General features: G+C 38.4%; 1 protein-coding gene across 4 annotated transcripts in view; it reads right to left on the bottom strand.

Annotated features, from left to right (window-relative positions):
• Positions 1–23792, bottom strand: part of LOC150087055 (RING finger protein 11-like) — a 167815-nt gene that overhangs the window by 86074 nt on the left and 57949 nt on the right. For all 4 annotated transcript variants that reach the window (XR_016546864.1, XM_090371786.1, XM_090371785.1 and 1 more), the window contains exon 2: positions 18747–18947. Coding sequence is in view for 3 of the 4 variants with exons in the window: in XM_090371786.1 (XP_090227912.1) it covers positions 18747–18863 (117 nt within the window). In the remaining variant the exon portion in view is untranslated. The remainder of the gene's footprint in view (positions 1–18746; positions 18948–23792) is intronic.

Here is a 23792-nt window from a genome sequence, read left to right as displayed (position 1 = left end):
GATGGATAGCATTCGGGAAATATAGTCACATGCTGAAGAGCAATATCCCAGTTTGTCTGAAACATAAAATAATGAATCAATGTATACTCCCCACCATGACTTATGGAAGTGAAACTTGGGCACTCACCAAAAGAATGGAAGAGAAGCTAAGAACTGAAGCTAAGAGAAGCTAAGAAAGAAGCTAGGTGGGTCGGAAAACTGCTAGTTGGGGGGGATACAAGGACTAATAGATTAACAGTAGCCACTGGCAGAGGTGGAAGTGATTCTTGCACTGCTTCTATTCAAATGAGCAGAAGTCTGAAAAACAAGATGCAGGATATTTCAGAGACTGCTGGTAGTCATTGCGTTACAAGTAAACACATGGGTTGTGTTAGGGTAGCTAAGAATAGAAACAGGTGCATGTATACCTGCGTGTACACCAATGCTAGGAGTTTGGTAAATAAATTTGATGAATTTGAGGTATTGCTCAAAACATCAAAGGCAGATATTGTTGGGATATCAGAGACGTGGTGTCACACAGATATAAGTAATGCGGAACTGGAATTTGGGGAATACAATGTATATAGAAAGGATAGACAGGACAGGAGGGGAGGAGGGGTTATGCTATTAATTAAGAAACACATAAAGTCAAAGGAAGTGAAGCCAGTTGACATCGATGGACAGGGCAGTGTCGAGTCAGTTTGGTGTGACATAAGCATAGGGAAATCAAAATTGAGAGTAGGAGTGTGCTATAGGCCTAATGACTCTGATGAGTATAATAATATATTGTACAGGGAAATAGAGTGGGCCAGTAAATCAGAGAGTCTTATAATGGGGGATTTTAATTTCCCAGATATTGACTGGAATTTGTGGGTTGGTCACTCGCACACTAGCAAGGCTTTTGTGGATTTATTGGATGATTGTTTTCTACATCAGCATGTTCGTGAGGCAACAAGAGGGAGCAATACTCTTGATCTGATTATCAGTAGTGATTCTTCATGCATTAAGAACCTGCAGATAAATGAACCACTGGGTGGCAGTGATCACAGTGTGTTGAAGTGGGATTTACTCAAGGAGGTAACTACCATCAGAGGTAAAGGGAAGGGTTTTTGTTTTCGTAAAGGCGACTATGATGGTCTGAGACAGTATTTAAATTCTATACAGTGGGACCAACTGATGATGTTACCAACAGCAAACTCAAAATGGGAAGCATTCAAGGAACTAATCTTGGTGGCTACCAGGCTTTACATACCAACTAAGAAATATTGTTCAAGGTTTAGGCCTAAATGGTTGTCAGATGGACTAATGAGACATGTGGCAGAGAAGAAAAATGCATGGGATACATACAAATTAATGGGTGACATGGAAGCCTATGATAGATATAAGTTGGTCTGTAACCAAGTCACAAAGGAGAATAGGCAGGCAAAGGCACACTACGAAAAATCCTTGGCAAAGGATGCAAAGAAAAACAGAAAGGAGTTCTTTACATACTTGAACTCGAGAAGGAAAGGGATGAATCAGATTGGTCCACTGGATATTGATGGTTCAACAGTTGAGGATCCTGCTCAGGTGGCTAACAATCTAAACGAGTATTTTGCATCTACATTCACGCATGAGGAGTTATTCAGGAAGGAGAATGATGTAGGTAAAGTAAACATTGGCAGTGAGCTGGATGATTTTGTAATAACTGAGAGGAAAGTGGAGGAGAGATTGTTGAGGATAAACATAAAAAAGGCACCTGGGGTGGATGGGATCTATCCAGTTATATTAAAGGAGGCAGCAAAGGAAGTATGCAAACCCCTAGCCATAATTATGAGAGCTTCTTTGGACTCAGGGGAGGTACCCATAGACTGGAGATGTGCAAATGTAACCCCAATTCACAAAGGAGGATCAAAGGCTGACACAAGTAATTATAGACCTGTTAGTTTAACTTCTGTTCCAGGTAAATTAATGGAGGCACTGGATAAAGAAGCACTGCAGGATCATCTAGACAAGAATTCAGTTATAGCTCAGACGCAGCATGGTTTTGTTAAGGGCAGGTCTTGCCTGACCAATTTGATTGGATACTATGATGTAGTCACAAAAGAACTGGATGCAGGGAATAACTTTGATATTATATATTTGGATCTTAGAAAGGCTTTTGATACTGTTGCACATGGAAGACTGCTGCACAAATTGGAGCAGTGTGGCACTGGAGGCAAATTGCTGCTATGGATAAGGGGATGGTTGAGTGGCAGAAGACAGAGAGTGGTAATCAATGGACACTGCTCAACGTGGACTAATGTTATTAGTGGAGTTCCTCAAGGTTCAGTGTTGGGTCCATTGTTGTTTTCGGTGTTTATGAATGATATTGATGATGGGATATCAAGTTTAATGTCTAAGTTTGCAGATGATACAAAGGTTGGCAGGGTCGTTAAGGACACTACTGACGCTATGCTGCTGCAACAGGATCTGGAAAGGTTGAACAGATGGGCTGAGAGGTGGCAAATGAAGTTTAACATTGACAAATGTAAAGTACTACATATGGGTAACAGTAACCCCAGAGCAATGTATCAACTCTGCGGTACTACACTGACAGTGGTGGAGAATGAAAAGGACCTGGGGGTAATTGTGCAGGCAGATATGAAGTTCTCTGAGCAGTGCAGACGAGCTGCAAGAGTAGCTCATGGTGTCTTGTCAATGATATACAGGAATTTTTCTAGCAGGGATAAGGAGGTGATTATTCCCTTGTATAAGGCAATGGTTAGGCCACATCTTGAGTACTGTATACAGGTCTGGAGGCCTCATTTCAAGAAGGATGTAGAGCTGCTGGAACGGGTACACAGAAGGGCAACAAGATTAGTAAATGGAACAAAGGGTTGCTCTTACGAAGAAAGGCTTAAGTTTTGCAAATTACAGAGTCTGGAGACTAGGCACCGGCGAGGTGATCTGATAGAGGTGTATAAGGCTTTGAATGGTTTGAGCATGCTCAATGCCAATGGGATTCTTCATCTTTCTCAGAATAATCACCTCAGAGGGCATAAATTCAAATTGAGGAAGGACGGATGTCGGATAGATGTGCGGAAATTTGCCTTTGGCCAGCGGGTGGTTGGTTGGTGGAACCGACTTCCATCACCTGTTTTATGTTGATAGCCTAAACAAATTTAAAGCTCAACTGGACAGGTATTTCGAACGAACGGAGGGGTGAAATGGGAGAGGGTTTTTTTTTTTTTTTTTTTTGGCTGATGCTGAATAAGCTTGCTTTCTTGCATCATATGCCTCTACTAATGCTAATGCTAATGCTAACTACACAGCGAAGAATGGAACGAATTATATTGGGAATCAGACTGTTAGATAAGAAGAGAAACACATGGATTAGGCAGCAAACTCAAGTAAAGGACATTCTTATCAAAACTAAAGAACTAAAATGGTCTTGGGCAGGACACATAGCTCGAAGACATGATGACAGATGGACTAAGAAAATAACAGAATGGTACCCAAGAGGAATTAGAAGAAAACCTGGAAGACAGAGGCAGAGATGGATAGATGAAATTCATGAGTTTTTGAGTAGTAAATGGATGGCCAGTGCTCAAAACAGAAGGAACTGGAAAGTTGCTGGAGAGGCCTTCATCCTGCAGTGGATTGAAAATGGCTGATGATGATGATGAGTGATTCTTCATGCATTAAGAATCTGCAGATAAATGAACCACTAGGTGGCAGTGATCACAGTGTGCTGAAGTGGGATTTACTCAAAGAGGTAACTACCATTAGGAGTAAAGGGAAGGGTTATTGCTTTCGTAAAGGCAACTACGATGGACTGAGACAGTATTTAAATTCTATACAGTGGGACCAACTGATGATGTTACCAACAGCAAATTCAAAATGGGAAGCATTCAAAGAACTTATCTTGGAAGCTACTAGGCTTTACATACCAACTAAGAAATATTGTTCAAGGTTTAGGCCTAAATGGATGTCAGATGAACTAATGAGACATATGGCAGAGAAGAAAAATGCATGGTATACATACAAATTAACACATAACACAGAAGCCTATGATAGATACAAGTTGATCTGTAACCAAGTTACAAAGCAGGTTAGGTAGGCAAAGGCACATTACGAGAAATCTTTGGCAAGGGATGCAAAAAAAAAAGCAAAGAGTTCTTTACTTATATAAACTCTAGAAGGAAAGGGATGAATCAGATTGGTCCACTTGATATCGATGGGTCAACTGTTGATGATCCTGCTCAGGTAGCTAACAAACTAAATAAATATTTTGCATCGACATTCACACATGAGGAGTTATTCAGCGAGGGGAATGCCAGAGGTGTATTCAACTCTGGCAGTAAGCTAGAGAATCTTGTAATAACTGACAGTAAAGTGGAGGAGAAATTGTTGAAGATTAACACAAGAAAGGCACCTGGGGTGGATGGGATCTATCCAGTTATATTAAAGGAGGCAGCAAAGGAAGTAAGCAAACCCTTAGCCATAACTATGAGAGCTTCCTTGAACTCAGGCGAGGTACCCACAGACTGGAGATGTGCAAATGTGACTACAATTCACAAAGTCGGATCAAAGGCTGACACAAGTAGTTATAGACTTGAGAGTTTAGCTTCTGTTCCAGAAAAATTAATGTAGGCACTGCAGGATCATCTAGACAAGACTTCAATTATAGCTCGGACAAAGCATGGTTTTGTTAAGGGGAAGTCTTGCCTGAACAATTTAACTGGATACTATGATGCAGTCACAAAAGAACTGGATGCAGGGAATAACTCTGATATTATATACTTGGATCTTAGAAAGGCTTTTGATACTGTTGCACATGGAAGACTGCTGCACAAATTAGCATAAACATTAGTATAGGCATATGATGCAAGAAAGCAAGCTTATGCAGCATCAGCCAAAAAAAAAAAAAAAAAAAACCGCTTCCACTTCACCCCTCTGTTCGTTCAAAATACCTGTCCAGCTGAGCCTTAAATTTATTAAGGCTATCAACTTTCACAAGGGATGGAAGTCTGTTCCACCAACCAAGTACCTGCTGGCTAAAGGCAAATTTCCACACATCTATCCTACATCTGTCTTTCCTCAATTTGAATTTATGCCCCCCCAGGTGATTATTCTGAGCAAGAGGTAGTATCGCATCAGCATTGAGCATGCTCAAACCATTCAAGGCTTTGTACACCTTGCTCAAACCATTCAAGGCTTTGTACACCTTCTGTTAACTTCTGTTCCACGAAAATTAATGGAGGCACTGGTTAAAGAAGCACTGCAGGATCATCTAGACAAGACTTCAGTTATAGCTTGGACACAGCATGGTTTTGTAAAGGGGAAGTCTTAAAAATTGGAGCAGTGTGGCATTGGAGACAAATTGCTGCTATGGATAAAGGGGTGATTGAGGGGGGAGAAGACAGAGATTGGTAATCATAGTGCTAATGTTATTAGTTGAGTCCCTCAGGGTTCAGTGTTGGGTCCATTATTGTTTGCTGAATTTATAAATAATATTGATGATGGTATATCAAGCTTAATGTCCAAGTTTGCAGACGATACGAAGGTTGGCAGGGTTATCAAGTACACTACTGACACTATGCTGCTGCAACAGGATCTCGAAAGGTTGAGCAGATGGGCTGAGAGGTGACAAATGAAGTTTAACATTGGCAAATGTAAAGTACTACATATGGGAAACAGCAACCCCGGAGCAACGTATCAACTCTGTGGTACTACACTGACAGTGGTAGGGAATGAAAGGGACCATTGGCTGGTTGTGCAGACAGATATGAAAATTTCTGAGCAGTGCAGACGGGCTGCAAGAGTAGCTCATGGTGTATTGTCAATGATATATAGGAATTTTTCTAGCAGGGATAAGGAGGTGATTATTCCCTTGTATAAGGCAATGGTCAGGCCACACCTAGAGTACTGTATACAGGTCTGGAGGCCTAATTTCAAGAAGGATGTAGAGCTGCTGGAACGAGTACAGAGAAGGGCAACAAGATTAGTGAATGGAACAAAGGGGTGCTCTTACGAAGAAAGGCTTAAGTTTTGCAAATTACAGTGTCTGGAGACTAGGCACCAGTGAGGTGATCTGAAAGAGGTGTATAAAGCCTTGAAGGGTTTGAGCATGCTCAATGCTCATGGGATTCTTCCTCTTGCTCAGAATAATCACCTGAGAGGGCATAAATTCAAATTGAGGAAAGACAGATGTAGGATAGACTTGCGGAAATTTGCCTTTAGCCAGTGGGTGGTTGGTTGGTGGAACAGACTTCCATCCCTTGTCGTGGAAGTTGATAGCCTAAATAAGTTTAAGGCTCAGCTGGACAGGTATTTTGAACGAACAGAGGAGTGAAGTGAAAATGGTTTTTTTTTTTTTTTTGGCTGATGCTACATAAGCTTGCTTTCTTGCATCAAATGCCTCTACTAATGCTAATAGAGTGGGCCAGTAAATCAGAGAGTCTTATAATGGGGAATTTTAATTTCCCAGATATTGACTGGAATTTGTAGATTAGTCACTCGCACACTAGCAAGGCTTTTGTGGATTTATTGGATGATTGTTTTCTACATCAGCATGTTCGGGAGGCAACTAGAGGGAGTAATACTTTTGATCTGATTATGAGTAGTGATTCTTCAGGCATTAAGAATCTGCAGATAAAGGAACCACTAGCTGAATCTTGGAAGCTACTAGGTTATACATACCAACTAAGAAATATTGTTCAAGGTTTAGGTGTAAATAGATGTCAAATGAACTACTGAGACATGTGGCAAAGAAGAAAAATACATGGGGTACATATAAATTAATGGGTGACATGGAAGCCTATGATAGATATAAGCTGGTCTGTAACCAAGTCACAAAGGAGATTAGGCAGGCAAAGGCAGATTATGAGAAATCTTTGGCAAAGGATGCAAAGAGTTCTTTACCTTTGTAAACCCTAGAAGGAAAGGGATGGATCAGATTGGTCCACTGGATATTGATTGTTCAACTGTTGATGATTCTGCTCAGGTAGCTAACAAACTAAATGAGAATTTTGCATCTACATTCACACATGAGAAGTGTGAATGTAGATGCAAAATATTCAGGGAGGGAAATTCCAGAGGTGAATTAAACTCTGGCAGTGAGCTAGATGATTTTGTAATAACTGAGAGGAAAGTGGAGGAGAAATTGTTGAAGATAAACATAAAAAAGGCACTCGGGATGGATGGGATCTATCCAGCTATATTAAAGGAGGCAGCAAAGGAAGTAAAGAAACTCTCAGCCATAATTATGAAACTTTCCTTCGACTCAGGGGAGGTATCCATGGATTGGAGATGTGCAAATGTGAACCCAATTCACAAAGGAGGATCAAAGGGCGACACAAGTAATTATAGACCTGTGAGTTTAACTTCTGTTCCAGGGAAATTAATGGAGTCACTGGTTAAAGAAGCACTGTAGGATCATCTAGACAAGATTTCAGTTATAGTTCAGACACAGCATGGTTTTGTTAAGGGGAAGTCTTGTCTGACCAATTTGATTGGATACTATGATGTGGTCACAAAGAAACTGGATGCAGGGAATAACTGTGATATCATATATTTGGATCTTAGCAAGGCTTTTGATACTATTGCACGTGGAAGACTGCTGCACAAATTGAAGCAGTGTGGCATTGGATAAAGGGATGGTTGAGTGGGAGAAGACAGAATGGTAATCAACGGACACTGCTCTTCGTGGACTAATGTTATTAATGGAGTCCCTTAGGGTTCAGTGTTGGTTTCATTGTTGTTTACTGTATTTATAAATGATATTGATGATGGTATATCAGGCTTAATGTCCATGTTTTCAGATGATATGAAGGTCGGCAGGATTGTTAAGGACACTAATGACAGTACACTGCTGCAACAGGATCTAGAAAAGTTGAGTAAATGGTCTGAGAGGTGGCAAATAAAGTTTAACATTGACAAATGTAAATACTACATATGGGAAGCAGTAACCCCAGAATAACGTATCAACTCTTTGGTACTACACTGACAGTGGTAGAGAATGAAAAGGACCTGGGGGTAATTGTGCAGGCAGATGTGAAGTTTTCTGAGCATTGCAGACGGTCTGCAAGAGTAGTTCATGGTGTCTTGTCAATGATATACAAGAATTTTTCTAGCAGGGATAAGGAGGTGATTGTCCCCTTGTATAAGGCAATGGTCAGACTACACCTTGAGTACTGTATACAGATCTGGAGGCCTCATTTTAAGAAGAATGTAGAGTTGTTTAGAATGTAGAGCAAAATTAGTGAATGGAACGAAGGGTTGCTCTTACGAAGAAAGGCTTAAGTTTTGAATATTACAGTGTCTGGAGACTAGGTACCTGCGAGGTGATCTGAAAGAGGTGTATAAAGCCTTGAATGGTTTGAGCATTCTCAATGATCATGGGACTCTTCCTCTTGCTTAGAATAATCACCTGAGAGGGCATAAATTCAAATTGAGGAAAGACAGTTGTAGGATTGAAGTGTAGAAGTTTGCCTTTAGCCAGCAGGTAGTTGGTTGGTGGAACAGACTTCCCTCTCTTGTCGTGGAAGTTGATAGCCTAAATAAATTTAAGGCTGAGCTGTAAAGGTATTTGGAACGAACGGAGGGGTGAAATGGAAGCGTTGTTTTTTTTTTTTGGCTGATGCTGCATAAGCTTGTTTTCTTGCATCATATGCTTCTACTAATGCTAACGCCAATATGCTTTTGGTAACATCATCAGTTGGTCCACACTATACAGAATTTAAAAACTGTCTGAGACCTCTGTAGTCACCTTTAAGGAAGCAAACACCCTTCCCTTTACTCCTGATAGAATTATATCTTTAAGTAAATCCCACATCAATACAATGTGATCACTGCCACCTAGTGTTTCCTTTATCTGCAAATTTTTAATGTACGAATAATCACTGCTGATAACCAGATCAAGAATATTACACTCTACAGTTGGTTCTCGAAAATGCTGCTGCAAAAAACAATCACCCAATAAATCCACAAAAGTCTTGCTAGGGTATGTATGAGTGACCAATCCACAAGTTCCAGTCAACATCTGGGAAATTAAAATCCCCCATTATAACATAATCTGATTTACTGGCCTATTCTATTTCTCTGTACAATTGTTCATTGTACTCATTAGAGTAATTAGGCCTGTAACACACTCCTACTCTCGTTTTTGTTTCCCAGTGCTTATGTCACACCAAACTGACTCAACATTGCACTATCTCTCTATATAAACTGGATGCACTTCCTTAAATTTTATGTTTTTCTTAATTAAAAGTATAATCCTTTCTCCCTTTCTGTTCTGTCTATACTTTCTGTACACATTGTATTCTGCTAATTCCAATCCTGCACTGCTTATATCTGTGTGACACCCTGTCTCTGATATCCCTACACAATATATGCCTTTGATGTCCTGACCAGCACTTCAAATTCATCAAATTTATTTACTATACTTCTAGCAGTGGTGTACATGCAAGTATAATGCACCTATTCTTAGTTACCTTAACACAGCCCACGTATTTAAATGAAAATGAATAATGCACACTTATATTCATGCTAACCTTTAGAAATTATAATCTATAAAACTTTTAATGCCAATTTGTCTATAATTCAAAATGTCTTCTAAATTAATAGTAATTGTCAGTGTCCTATCCTTGGGAATTTTTTGTACACTTCACACACCTGCTTCCAAAAAGAGCAAACCTGTGGCCACTGCATTGTCAGAGGCCATGACTACAAAGAATGTTGAAAGACCCAAGAGGCAAGGTGTGCAAATTATAAAACTGCCTTATAATCATTCCCTTAGGGATCCAAAGTGCCCGCCCCCAACCAATTGAAGAAAAAATAAATTATGGAACATCATCATCATCAGCCATTTTCAATCCACTGCAGGATGAAGGCCTCTCCAGCAACTTTCCATTTCCTTCTGTTTTGAGCACTGGCCATCCATTTACTACCCACAAACTCATGAATTTCATCTATCCATCTCCGCCTTTGTCTTCCAGGTTTTCTTCTAGCTCCTCTTCGGTACCATTCTGTTATCTTCTTAGTCCATCTGTCATCATGTCTCCGAGCTATGTGTCCTGCCCAAGACAATTTTAGTTCTTTAGTTTTGAATGTCCTTTACTTGAGTTTGCTACCTAATCCATGTGTTTCTCTTCTTATCTAACAGTCTGATTCTCAATATAATTTGTTCCATTCTTCACTGTGTAGTTCTCAGCTTCTCTTCCATTCTTTTGGTGAGTGCCCAAGTTTCACTTCCACAAGTCATGGTGGGGAGTATACATTGGTTCATGATTTTACGTTTCAGACAAACTGGGATATTGCTCTTCAGTATGTGACTATATTTCCTGAATGCTATCCATCCAAAATTTATTCTTCTCTTGACTGCCAGCCATTTATCATTATTACAGCTAATAGCTTGTCCCAGATAAGTTTTTTTTTTTTTTTTCCATTTATTTGTACACACAATTCTTTACAGATTATATACAAAAACTTACAGAGAAGATATATATACATTTTATATACATTAGCATTCTCATTATACATATAAAAAAAAAAAAAAAGAAATATATATATATATATATATATATATATATATATATACGAACACCTGTGTGTGTGTGTGTGTGTGTGTGTGTGTGTGTGTGTGTGTGTGTGTGTGTGTGTGTGTGTGTGTGTGTGTGTGTGTGTGTGTGTTTACCTGTATCAAGGGTGGCTCCTAGGCCTTAGCCCATCTCCACCTTGCACGTCTGTGTTGGTGCAGAAACTCTGCAAAGCTTTTTATCGCTTGTGTATGTCCACCTTGCCACCAGGGGGCAGCCAACACCTAAGCAGCCGCTGCCTGCCCCCAGGCACAAGCAGCCTGCCTGGGTCTATTATTACCTTTGGTGCCTTGGGCACAAATCTCGCACCCACCGGAGATAGTGCAATACCGGTGGGTGCCAGCAATCCCGTCTCCAGGTTGCCCAAACCTGGAAACCAGCAAAAAAAAAAAAAAAAACCAAGCCTCAGCAGATACAAGCCAGTTTGGAAACTCCAATAAACTTAGCGAAGTAAATATTTACATTTGTACAAAAGATAATAGAATTTTAACTCTAAATCCTAGCAATACAATTCAATTTACATATCTTACAAATCATCCTATTTATATTTAATGGAATACAAACATATATATTAACTTCTCAGATATCAGAATTATATTCGCTTTTGGATTTGAGTTCTTTGTTGAAGTCTTTTCTTAAATACCGATTCTGCAAAGGTCTGGAAAGTCTCAAAGTTTGTTTTGTTCTCAACTAGTATTTTCACATTGTCCTCAGCTAGAGCTGGAACCTGATTAAGTAGCAATACTCGATGGTCTGTATATTGCGGACAAAACAGTAAGACATGGATCCAGTCTTCCATTTGACCACAGGTGCAAAAAGGGTCTCTCGCTCCAAACCTCTGTCGAATAGTTTGGCCCTCAGAGATCCATGGCCTGTTAATAAATACGTCGTAAACATGCTTGGTGCAAACCACGAAACAGAAGGTTGAGTAGAAGTAAACTCAACATTTTCAATATACTTCTTTGTGACTTCACCGTGCACAGACTCATTCCATCTACTTTGCCAAATACTAACCATTTCACTCCATAATCTTTTCCGTTCTGTCTTACTGACTGGGTCGGTTGTAATTCCCATAATAGATACCTGCAGTCCTTTCTTATGTTTATAAATCATGCCACGGTATAAGATAAATAAATCTAAAGGCAGTTCTCCTCCAAGGATTTGGAGGGCATTGTTTGATACTGTATGAGGGGCATTGTTTAGTGCCAGAAGCATTGTTCTTTGAATTGTTAGTAGCTTATTTTTAATTTTCATCTTAACGACGTTCTGATGCCAAATACCTGCTCCGTACGATACTATAGGCAGAAATATTGCTTTATAATATAGTTTCATGGTCTTTTTATTCAAACCCCAGTCTCTTTTGGAGATTTTTATGACCGAAGTAGTAAACTTTCTAATTTTTTCCTTCAGTTTGGTGACATGAGGGGGAAAGGTTAATTTATCATCGAGAATTATGCCAAGATATTTGTTTTGAGGAACATAAGGTATCTTTAAACCATTCAGTTGAATTAGTAAGTATATGACTCCACCTTTTCAATTACTGCTCCTTCAATCCTTATGTCCCTTTCTGTGGCATACTTGTTCATCATTACTTTTGTTTTAGCCAAATTCATCTTTAGTCCAAAATCCTTACTTACTGTGCATAACTGATTAAGATTTTCCTCTAATTCTTTGGGATCGTGGCTTATGACCACAATGTCATCTGCAAATCGTAAATGGTTTAGGTACTCTCCATTCATTGACTCCTTTCTGCAACCAGTCTAATCTTCTGAAAGCTTCCTCAAGGGCAGCAGTAAACAATTTCGGAGATATTGTGTCTCCTTGTTGAATTCCTTTCTCAATTTTAAATTTGCTACTGTCTTTGTCTAGTCTAATAAAGGAGGTAGCATTCTTATATATTTTCTTCAAAATCATAATATATTGGGTATCTATGCCTTGTCTTTCCAGCCCCGAAACATTGCGTTATACTGTTTGGAGTCAAATGCCTTTTCATAATCCACAAATGCCAGGCATTATAATGGTGTTTTATATTCATTTGCTTTCTCCATTAGCTGTAATATTATGTGAAGGTGATCCATAGTTGAGAATCCTGTCCTACCTAAAGCCAGCTTGCCCTTTTAGTTGATTCTCATCAAGTATTCTTTCTAATCTGTTAGTAATGACCCTTTGAACAACTTGTAGATTTTTTTATTTTTATTTTATATATAACAAGATACACAACAGGTAACCATTAACAGTGTATCTGTTAATGGTTACCTGTTGATGTGGGATAACAAGCTAATTGGTTTATAATTTCCAATTTCTAATTTATCTCCTTTCTTATGCAGCAAAACTATGATTGCATTATTCTACTCCTTAGGCATCACACCTTTTCTAATGCATTTTGTGAAGAGTCTTGTCAGTTTTTGTGTCATGTCTCTTCCTCCCAATTTTAACAACTGTATAATAACTTCATCTTCCCCAGGGACTTTCTGATTCTTCATTTTCTTCAACACATGTTCTACCTCATCAGGAAGAATATCGGGTATGTCATACGTGTTACTAATTTGCGATCCATCTTCCCCACTGCTGGCATCAATCCCTCACTCCTTGTATAATTCTCTATAGTAGTCTTCTGCTATTTGAATTATGCCTTCTCTGCTATTTGTGAGTACACCATCGGTATTCTTCAGTTTCACTATCATTTGTCTTTCTGTATTACTGCTCATGGCTGCTGATGTAAGTCCTTTGTTTTCCCTTAATGCTTGTTCTACTTTTCTTGTGTTGAATCTTCTTATGTCCTCTCTGAGTTTCTTTCTAATGGCTTTGCATAACTCAGTATACTCAATTTTCTCCTTGTCAGTGTTTATCTTGCTCTTCATTTGTCGCCTTCGGTTCATCATGACAAGTGTTTCTTGACTAAGTTTTTTCTTCTTTGGATTTCTTTTTACCTATAGGTTTCTTGGGCTTTATCTTCCTTTCAGAAAGTTGTAATATTCCTCTTTGATATCTTGGTCCTGAGCAGTCCCATAATCAGAATAATGGAAAAGCCTTGAGGTTCTTGCAACCAAATGCCCAGAGAGCTCGTGCAGTTGCAGAATAAATCAAAATTATCATGGAAGAAAAAGATATAGACACTGCCTGCATCCATGGGTGTAGGGCTCTTGGCTACACTGCCTGCATCCAAGAGCCCTACACCCATGGGGGTAGGGTTCAAGGATATCCTAAATCATATAGAATTGTTGAGGCCACTATAGACACCTTGTGGGCTGCCTTGATAATAAGAAAACCTAGTTTAACAGTTCCTAAAATCAGTAATTTCCGCAACACTTCAGCAGCCTGTGCTCAAATTACTTTCCCCCTGGGAAGCTTCCATATTATATCACTATATCACTCACAAAAAATCAAATTCAAAATGGAGATAGAAAACAACAGAAGCCTTCCTTTCCTAGATATCCTGTTCACAAAAAAACCCCTAGGGCTACATATGGAGGTTTACCAAAAACCTACAGCCACTGGGATCATCCTACACTACAAATCCTGCCATCGTTTCTCAAAAAAAATCAGTATTCTCAAGTCCTTCATCCTAAGAGCTCACAGAATTTGTAAAGAAGAAAAACGGGCTTGCCATGAAGAATGAATAATGTTATTACCAGAGCCATAGAAAACATCTCCAAGACTGTCACACAACCCCAACCCAGCAGGGCCAGAAGAACCTCCATATGTATACTTTACATACCAACAATCAGCACAAAAATAGCAAAAGATGCTAGGAAATTTGGTACCTCTGCCTTTTTTCAAGAGTTTGGCCTCCATCAAGCAGATTTTAAAACAAAAACCCAATAGCCCCTTACAACCCTAGAGGTGCTATCTAAAAAATTGATTGTAGACGTGTGGGGTACTAGCATGGGTGAATCATACAGAAGATTAAACTGCAGAATCAAAGAACATAAAAAGATGTATAATATGGAAGAGTCCTAAAGTCTGAAACAGCCATACATGCATTCCAATGTGGTGACACATATTTCGACAACACTAGAATCCTCTCTTTAGGCAACCAATAAAACACAAGGAAATTTAAGAAGCCTTCTTCATAACTATGTTTTGAGCCTCAGCAATCGACAGAAAACAGGAAGTTGAATTTAACCTATAATATTTCCACCATTTCAATAAAAAAATAGAAGAGGAAAAGAAAATAATCCAGACATCCGGAAGAGTAGCTCACATACACCCCTCTCCAGATCCCCAGAACCAGCCTGCACACTGTCCAGAGTATGAGAGCAAAGGTCACACCAGATTTCCAGTACACAAGGAACACAATATCCAGGATAGAAAACTTAGCACCATTCTATTAGCTAATGGACTTAAATCTCTCACCTATAAATTAACTGCTGGCAGCACCTCTTGCCTGGATGCACATCAGGTTTCTCGCAGCATTGGCAAGTAGGAGTCTGTCAGCAGGTAAGAATTTTATCTTTACGTATTTTGGATGTGCTTAAATTTATATCTGTTTTCTACTGTAACAGTAATTCAAACTTAATACTTTAGACTTAAAATTCATAATTAATTAATAATTTTTTAATTGGAATATTTGATAATGACGAAGGGTCTGATGATGAGTATCAGAAAGATGCCTGAAACATCACTTTAATGTACAGTGGTTATGCAATTAGCTTAATAAACTATATTATTAATTTCACGTGGTATAAGAGTGGTATTAAATATAGCAATAACCTTAATGGACAACCACATAATGTCCTCCCCCTAACTATATTTCATGCAGAGCTGCACTGTGTATCCACAGAGTAGACTCCCACTGCCCACACAGGGCACTCTGACCATAGAAAACATTGTTGTACAAAGGGTACTAGGAAAGTTTTGCAATATGACGCAACAATGAATCACAGGAAGCTGCTTGTTGCTGCATGTTGAGACATGTTCATACGTGCATAGTAGCCGCCGCGCCAAGTCGATGGGCTCAGTTATTCATTAGTAGTGAGAGTGTAAAGTGCTTGCGATGGCATCGTGGTCACGAAATGAGATAAGGACAGTTTTGCGGTATAATTTCGTGTGTGGTTTAACCATAGACCAGTGCTTAGAAGAAATGACTCTTGCACTAGATGATGATTGTCCACATCGTACAACGATATTCAGGTGGTATAGAGAATTCCAAAGGGGAAATTTCACTCTGGAGGATTCTGAGAGGCCGGAAAGGCCACGAACGTCAGTTACGGAGGAAAACGTTACTGCTGTGAGGAAAATGCTTGACGAAAACAGACGAGTGACCTACCAACAGATAGAGGATACTTTGGGCCTAAATGCACCAGCAATTCGTTCGATTCTGCAAGATCATTTGCACGTGAAGAAACTTTGTTCTCTCTGGGTGCCGCATCAACTGACTGAAGAGCAGATGACACGACGTGTGACTTGGTGACGGGAGATGTTAAAAAAGTTTGATAAGGGACAATCTCGGTATGTGAACAACATCGTGACAGGTAACGAGACTTGGCTGTACTATTACGATCTGCCGACCAAGGCTCAAAACAGAGTTTGGGTCTTTGATGATGACGACACACCCGTAATTGTCAGAAAATCCCGATCTGTAAAGAAGAAAATGATAGCTGTATTTTTCAAATCGAGTGGAATTGTGGAACGTGTCGTTTTGGACACGCAGAAGACAGTCACAGCTAAGTGGTATACTGAACAATTCCTGCCTAAAGTCATTGGATCTATGAAGAACCTGCGGCCAAAGTCAAGAATGGACACCTGGTACCTCCATCACGAAAATGCTCCAGCTCACCACGCCAAAGCCTGCACCGAATATTTGACCACGACAGGACTGAAACTTCTCGAGCACCCTCCCTACAGTCCAGACCTTGCTCCCTGCGACTTTGCACTGTTCCCGCATGTGAAAATGAAGCTAAAAGGGAGGCGGTTTTCCAGTGATGAGGACCTTCTATGGGCTTGGGACAACGAGTGTGCTTTACTCCCTAGTGAAACTTGGCAGAACTGGTTTAAAGATTGGTTTCGGAGGATGGAGAGGTGTATTGAATGTAGAGGAAATTACTTTGAAAAAATTAAATAAACAAAGCTGTATTGCAAAACTTTCCTAGTACCCTTTGTACATCATCACACCAAACTGACTCAACATTGCACTGTCTATCTATGTCAACTGGATGCACTTCCTTAAATTTTATGTTTTTCTTAATGAACAGTATAACCCTTCTTCCCTTTCTTCCCTCATACTACCATCTCCCATCCCAACTTTTCAAGAGATGGATCCTACCACCACAAACCTTTTACTTTTCCTTAGCAGCCCCATCCCCTCATGTGAGGATGGGTTCCTCCCACAGGGGTGCCCTTTATCCCTTTAACTTCCTATTTCCAGGTAGACAACCTTCCTATTGTCTACCTTAATCTTCTTCATCTGTTCCCTCCCTCCTCACTTGTCACCCTCTTTCACACTTTCCTCTTCTAGCGGGTTTTTTTTTTTTATGTGAAAACATCTATGGCAGCACTTCCTTTAGGTGGCTGTTAGATTTATTTTAAATGACACAAATGACATCACTTCCTTAAATGGCACTAACAATGCTAACTCAATCACTAATGTTAATTCAGTAGAGTAAGTAGTGGGCATGAGAATAAAACGTTGCATTGTTCATATTAAGATACAGAAATGATGTCACTTCCTAAATGACACTAACTCAGTCACTAACGTTGATTTGGTAGAGTAAGAAGCGGGTAGTAATATTATGCAAGAATAAAAACTTCGAAACCACCGAAGAAGCCTCTCATGTCGAAAAGGAAAGAGTTCAAAAATTAGAGAACGAAAAAAATGCAGACTTTAATAAAATCTGCTTCTCAAGATTTTTATCAACATCAACCTTCTACATTGACTTCTCATCAAGAAGCTGGACCCATGACATCAAAATTAAATTCAAGAACTTCCTAAAGATTTCAGTCCAAAAGATTTCAGTTCCAATAAATTACCTGAGTATTTTCAATTGAATCCTGAACCGGCTAGACAGAGTATACTACAACACCAGCTTCGATTGCATCATCCAAAAAGAAACAAAATCATATTTCAGCTCAATCGCCTGTTGTAGACCCAGATCCGTGCCGAGGGTGAGGCGAACAAGGCTCTTGCCTCATTGAGCATGCTCAATGCTGATGGAATTCTTCCTCTTGCTCAGAATAATCACCTGAGAGGGCATAAATTCAAATTGAGGAAAGACAGTTGTAGAATAGAAGTGCGGAAGTTTGCCTTTAGCCAGCGGGTAGTTGATTGGTGGAACAGACTTCCATCTTTTGTTGTGGAAGTTGATAACCTAAATAAATTTAAGGCTAAGCTGGACAGGTATTTGAAATGAATGGAGGGGTGAAATGGGAGCAGTTTTTTTTTTGTTTTTGTTTGGTGCATAAGCTTGCTTTCTTGCATCGTATGCCTCTACTAATGCTAATGACCACATATATGCATCATGATTTGGTTTTTTGGTTTTCGGTTTTTTTATGGCACAAAAATGACTATAGTTTTAATGTGCCACACTATGGCACACGACTCAGATGCTGTTTGTTGCATGTGTATCAGTGGCAGCAAATGCATTAACCATTTCAAAATTTAGTTTGGATGGATTTGTTAATAACTTGTTTACAATAGTCTATACGGACATGACAAAAAGAATATTGCTAACTGATTTTCTCAATAACATAACCTCACAGAGTAATCACTCACATCACAATTAGAACAATAATTACCCCTTAATCTAGAAAGCCACAGTACTAAACTTCTCTCTCTTCTTCTCTCCTTCTTACCTTCTGAGAGAGGTGCCTCCGTAGCCAGGTGGGAAGGAGCAGCAGCAACACTGCGTAGCACACGCTTCTTGATTAGACCGGGGTTCGAGCCCGTCACCACCAAATACGAGGATGCGGAAAGGTCAGGGAATGACCACCGCATATCCCGGAGCAATATGGCCTTAGTTGCTAATGCTCCTAAAAAAAACCAAACCAAATAACCTTCTGAGAGTCATAAAAAAACATGAGCTGTGTACATGATGCAAAGTTGCACTATACTTTTTATTTCACTAGTCAGAACCAGTAAATTCCAATTTTATTTCGGCCTGTTATACGTTTCACTGAAAATAAATCTACATTGCACTTTTATTTTGTTAGTATAATTTTTTTGAAGAAAAAGTTTTTTATGGACTACATAAATTTACAAAGAAAACTTACTTCGATAGGAGCTTGAGAAATAGAATATTCAAAAGATGTCTCTTGAATATTTTCATGTTCGGGAAGAAGAGAATCATTATCAGAAGATAAACAGAAACATTTTAAGCAATTTCCCATGTTCTATAAATAGAAGAAGACCATATTGCAGATTTCACAGGTGTAGCAATCTCCATCACCTATATTATCATTAATTGGAAATACCTGAAATAGAACAATAATAAAACAAATAAAAATTGAATAGAGCAATGAAATTAATATTTATCATGGACTTAAAAGGTATATAATGATTAAAATTTTCATCTTCAAAAAAAAAAAAAAAAAAAAAAAGTCATTCTAAAAATAATAAAAGGAGCTGTCTATTGCAAAAATTAAAAACTTAGATTTTTTACATACATTTTATTAAAAATATAAAATATCATTTTCATGATAGTTTATATTTTTAATAAAACAGGCAAATCTTTTAATAAAATCATCGCCATAAAGCTTCATCCCACCCAACTTGATATCTCTTTTCCATTAGCTGTACATCCTGGTGTAATCTCTCCCTATGCTCTCCAGGTGGTCATAATTCAGTGATCACTCAGTGTACATTCTAGTGGATTCTCTCCCTATGCTCTTCACCAACATCACCCAGATTTGTCTGAAAAATCCAAAGGAGAGTGCACGTAATGGACCTTGATTGACATTTTGCATCCGATTTTTTGTAATTTTCAATCAACTTGTCAACTAGGTCATTAGAAATTTCATTCTTAATGGTAACAAAAAAGCTTTTCACTATAAGGCAAAATGACTGCTTGGCATTTTGCCTTAAAGCAGTCATTTTGTCTTAGCTCAGCAACAAGCCAGTTTGTTCCAGTTGTTGTGAAGCCAACACTTACTTAACTTGTGGATCAGCAAATATGCTAGTTTTTTACTTTTGCATCACACAATTTTAGAATCAAGATTGTATATTCTAGAAGGTGTCAACATTGAAGATCAAATGCTTTTACAATGTTTGATCAGTCCTAGTTGATATGGAGCGGTGGTGGAAGAAAGCAAGGCTGGCACTAGGGGGTGTGCAAGTGATGCACTTGCCAAAGGCACCACCTAAAATAGGTGCTGCTAGATGCACTTGCATACATATGTGTGTTAAGATATGATATGAATTAGGCACCATTACAAGGTTTTGCCTCAGGCGCCACAAGCACTAGCACCAGCCCTTTAACCAAAGGACTGTTTACTAAGACAATAACAAAACAAATTGGTTAATATAAATTTTCATATCATATTTTTATATTGTAACAAACTATAATTACAATCTAATAAAGATTGCAATAAATGAACTATTATGAAAAAATATGTATGAAATTGATGTCCTCTTTTTTTTTAAATTATTATTCTCATATTTTGGTAAAACATGAAAACATAAAAATCTAAAATTTCATAAAAAAAAACTCATAAAAATCTCTCATAAAAACTATCAAAAACAATCTCTGGTGGAATTTTTGACTTTTTTTTTTTTTTTTTTTTTGGAAATTTTGCATACCTCATATACATAAAGGAAAATATTCTGGAGGTGAGAGAGAAAAATTGTAAAAAATTATTCATTAGCATTAGTAGAGGCATATGATGCAAGAAAGAAAGCTCATGCAGCATCAGCCAAAATAAAAAAAAAAAAACATGCTCCCATTTCACCCCTCTGTTCATTCCAAATACCTGTCCAGCTCAGCCTTAAATTTATTTAGGCTATCAACTTCCATAACAAAGGATGGAAGTCTGTTCCACCAACCAACTACCTGCTGGCTAAAGGCAAACTTCCGCATATCTATCCTACATCTGTCTTTTCTCAATTTGAATTTATGCCCTCTCAGGTGATTATTCTGAGCAAGAGGAAGAATCCCATCAGCACTGAGAATGCTCAAACCATTCAAACCTTTATACACCTCAATCAGATTACCTTGCAGGTGCCTAGTCTTCAGACACTGTAATTTGCAAAACTTAAGCCTTTCTTGGAAAGAGCAACCCTTTGTTCCATTCATTAATCTTGTTGCCCTTCTCTGTACTCGTTCCAACAGCTCTACATCCTTATTAAAATGAGGCCTCCAGACCTGTATACAGTACTCAAGGTGTGGCTTGACCATTGCCTTATACAAAGGAATAATCACCTCCTTAACACTGCTAGAAAAATTCCTGTATATCATTCGCAAGACACCATGATCTACTCTTGCAGACCATCTGCACTTCTCAGAAAACTTCATATCTGCCTGTACCATTACCCCCAGGTCCTTTTCGTTCTCTATCACTGTCAGTGTAGTACAACAGAGTTGATACGTTACTCTGGGGTTACTGCTTCTCATATGTAGTACTTTACATTTGTCAATGTTAAACTTCATTTGCCACCTATCAGCCCATCTGCTCAACTTTTCTAGATCCTGTTGCAGCAGCGTACTGTCATTAGTGTCCTTAACAACCCTGCCTACCTTCAAACGTCTGCAAACTTGGACATTAAGCTTGATATACCATCATCAATATCATTTATAAATACAGAAAACAACAATGGACCCAACACTGAACCCTGAGGGACTCCACTAATAACATTAGTCCACGATGAGCAGTGTCCATTGATTACCACTCTGTCTTCTCCCACCCAACCATCCCTTTATCCATAGCAGCAATTTACCTCCAATGCTACACTGCTCCAATTTGTTCAGCAGTCTTCCATGTGCAACAGTATCAAAAGCCTTTCTAAGATCCAAAATATATAATATCAAAGTTATTCCCTGCATCCAGTTCTACTATCTACCAACTCTACCATCAAAGACCGAACTGTGCTACAGGCAGGGACGCCACAAGTGGGTAGGCGAGGTAAGCATCGCTTACGGGCAGCAGTTCAGGAGGGCACCAAAAAACTTTTTGACATATAAAAAACTTTTATATGTCAAAAAGTTTTGTTTTTTTGTTTTTTTTATATATATAAAAAAACTTTTCGGACCTCTGTTTAACAATCTTCTTTATAGCAAAATTTTCTATTTAGCAATATGTTTTGAATTCCTCTTGGTAATTATATTTAAAATAGTTTCCGTAGATCGAAGAAAATTTCCATATAACAAATGGATTACACAAGACTTCACTGGGAATGCATTGTTCACACCTCTGGCCTTCAAGCAGTTGAGGCAATTAGTGCTACTAAGCACGAATTAAAAGCGAAAGGGTTTACCATCCTGCAAAGTAAAATTTATCCAACTGCCTGTCCCACGCACCAGAAGTCGCACTGGTCATCTGATTGGTTAACGTTTACCAGTATTCAACACAGCAATCAAATAATTCATTTAAAATTAATATAATATACGAAATTGAAGAATTACATTAATTTTCATAAATTATCTGGATCTGTGTTTTATATTTATATTTCGCAGGGTTATACTCCAGAACATGGGTACAATGCTGTATTTCAGCTGGAAAGAGAGGAAGAAGGCAGTGATAGGACATGAAGGTACCTCTCACTCACTGCTTTCCCCCTCTCCTGCATGTTACTGGGGAATGTCATGTGATATCACAATATGTCAGAGCTGAAATGAAGAAAAAACAGCAAAATGGCAATTTTTTTTTAAACAGCTAACAAAAATTAACACCACATACAACCACTGATCCTTCTCGCCCATACGATACTAGGCGATGATGATTTCACATGCATTTAATAATGAGAATTGCTCATGCACCTCAACACGCTTCTTTTTTCATTCTGGGGGGCTGCTGCCCTCACACCACCCGCTAATATAAAGAGAACCTGATACTAAAAACTCGTACAATTTATGTGAAAAACATCAAATTGTCAAGAAACAACTTGGAAAAAAAAAAAAAACACCTCATCAGTCCTCACATGTCGGCTGGTACACTTCATCAAACATCCACCACTAAAAACACTTGTATTCCGAAGCTAATTAAATTCACACTCATATATCATTCAATTGCAGTCTTACATTAATCCATCCTTTTGCAAACAGAATAACAATAACACACAATAACAGAGAGCAGCGGAGCAGCATGACGACAACTAAACAACAGCACGATAATTTTGTATTTCCCGCTAAAATAAGAAGCGAATTTGCATCCAATCAAACATTCAGAAACGCAAAATGTGGTAAATTACACATTCCCAATAATCAGCCAATCCCAGAACTTGACTGAACAACCACTGCGTTCTTCGGGCCACACCCGCAATAGAGATATCCATGTCTTGAAGTTCAGTCAGAATTATATACAATATATGATACTATTTTTAGCAAGGCAATGTATAGTGTTCAGGGGATCTTCAAAAGATTTATATCAAAATGAAAATGGTAACTTTTTAAAACTTACCGAAACAATTGCTAAATTTTATTCAGCTGTGGATACACTGTGGATTCAGCTGTGGATTTCTGAATACACATTCGCTGTATTCAGAAATCTGAATCGAAAAATATTGTGCATTATTTGGGTGATCAAATCCAAATGAAATTATTGAAATAATTTCACAAAATATTACAGATAAAATGCTAGAAATGATTAGAGAAACTAAATATTTTGCTATAATCACTGAAGATGAAAATAAAATTAATATTTTAAATGAAATGCTCCAAAAAAAAAAAGGATTCTGATATATACGAAGCTCTTGAATGTCTACAAAACATCACGGAATATTTTAAAGAAAGCAGAATAGAGGAAGCAGTCCAAAAAATTCGCGATTCAGCTAATAACATGGCTGTTATCATTAGAATGAATTGAAGCTTCATATCCAGAAGTAAGCACGGTAAGGAAAAGCTGTCATTTCAATTGTGAAAGTAGAGATAAAGCATTTGCATTAGTAGAGGCATATGATGCAAGAAAGTAAGCTTATACAGCATCAGCCAAATAAAATTAAAAAATTTTCATTTTACCTAATCACTCACTCTACAAGTTTGTCCAGTTCTTCCTTGAATTTATTTAAGCTATCAACTTGCAATGCAAAATTTAGCAAACCTTAAAGTACCGTATTAATTACTCAAATCAGTAATACAGCAATGACTTAATTGATTTGAGTTATCAACT

The sequence above is a fragment of the Mastigoproctus giganteus genome, chromosome 4 (genome assembly GCF_048544385.1).
Source record: "Mastigoproctus giganteus isolate SK-2022 chromosome 4, ASM4854438v1, whole genome shotgun sequence".
NCBI lineage: Eukaryota > Metazoa > Arthropoda > Arachnida > Uropygi > Thelyphonidae > Mastigoproctus > Mastigoproctus giganteus.
Note: the sequence above shows the minus strand (reverse complement) of the source record. Positions and strands in the feature narration are given on the sequence as shown.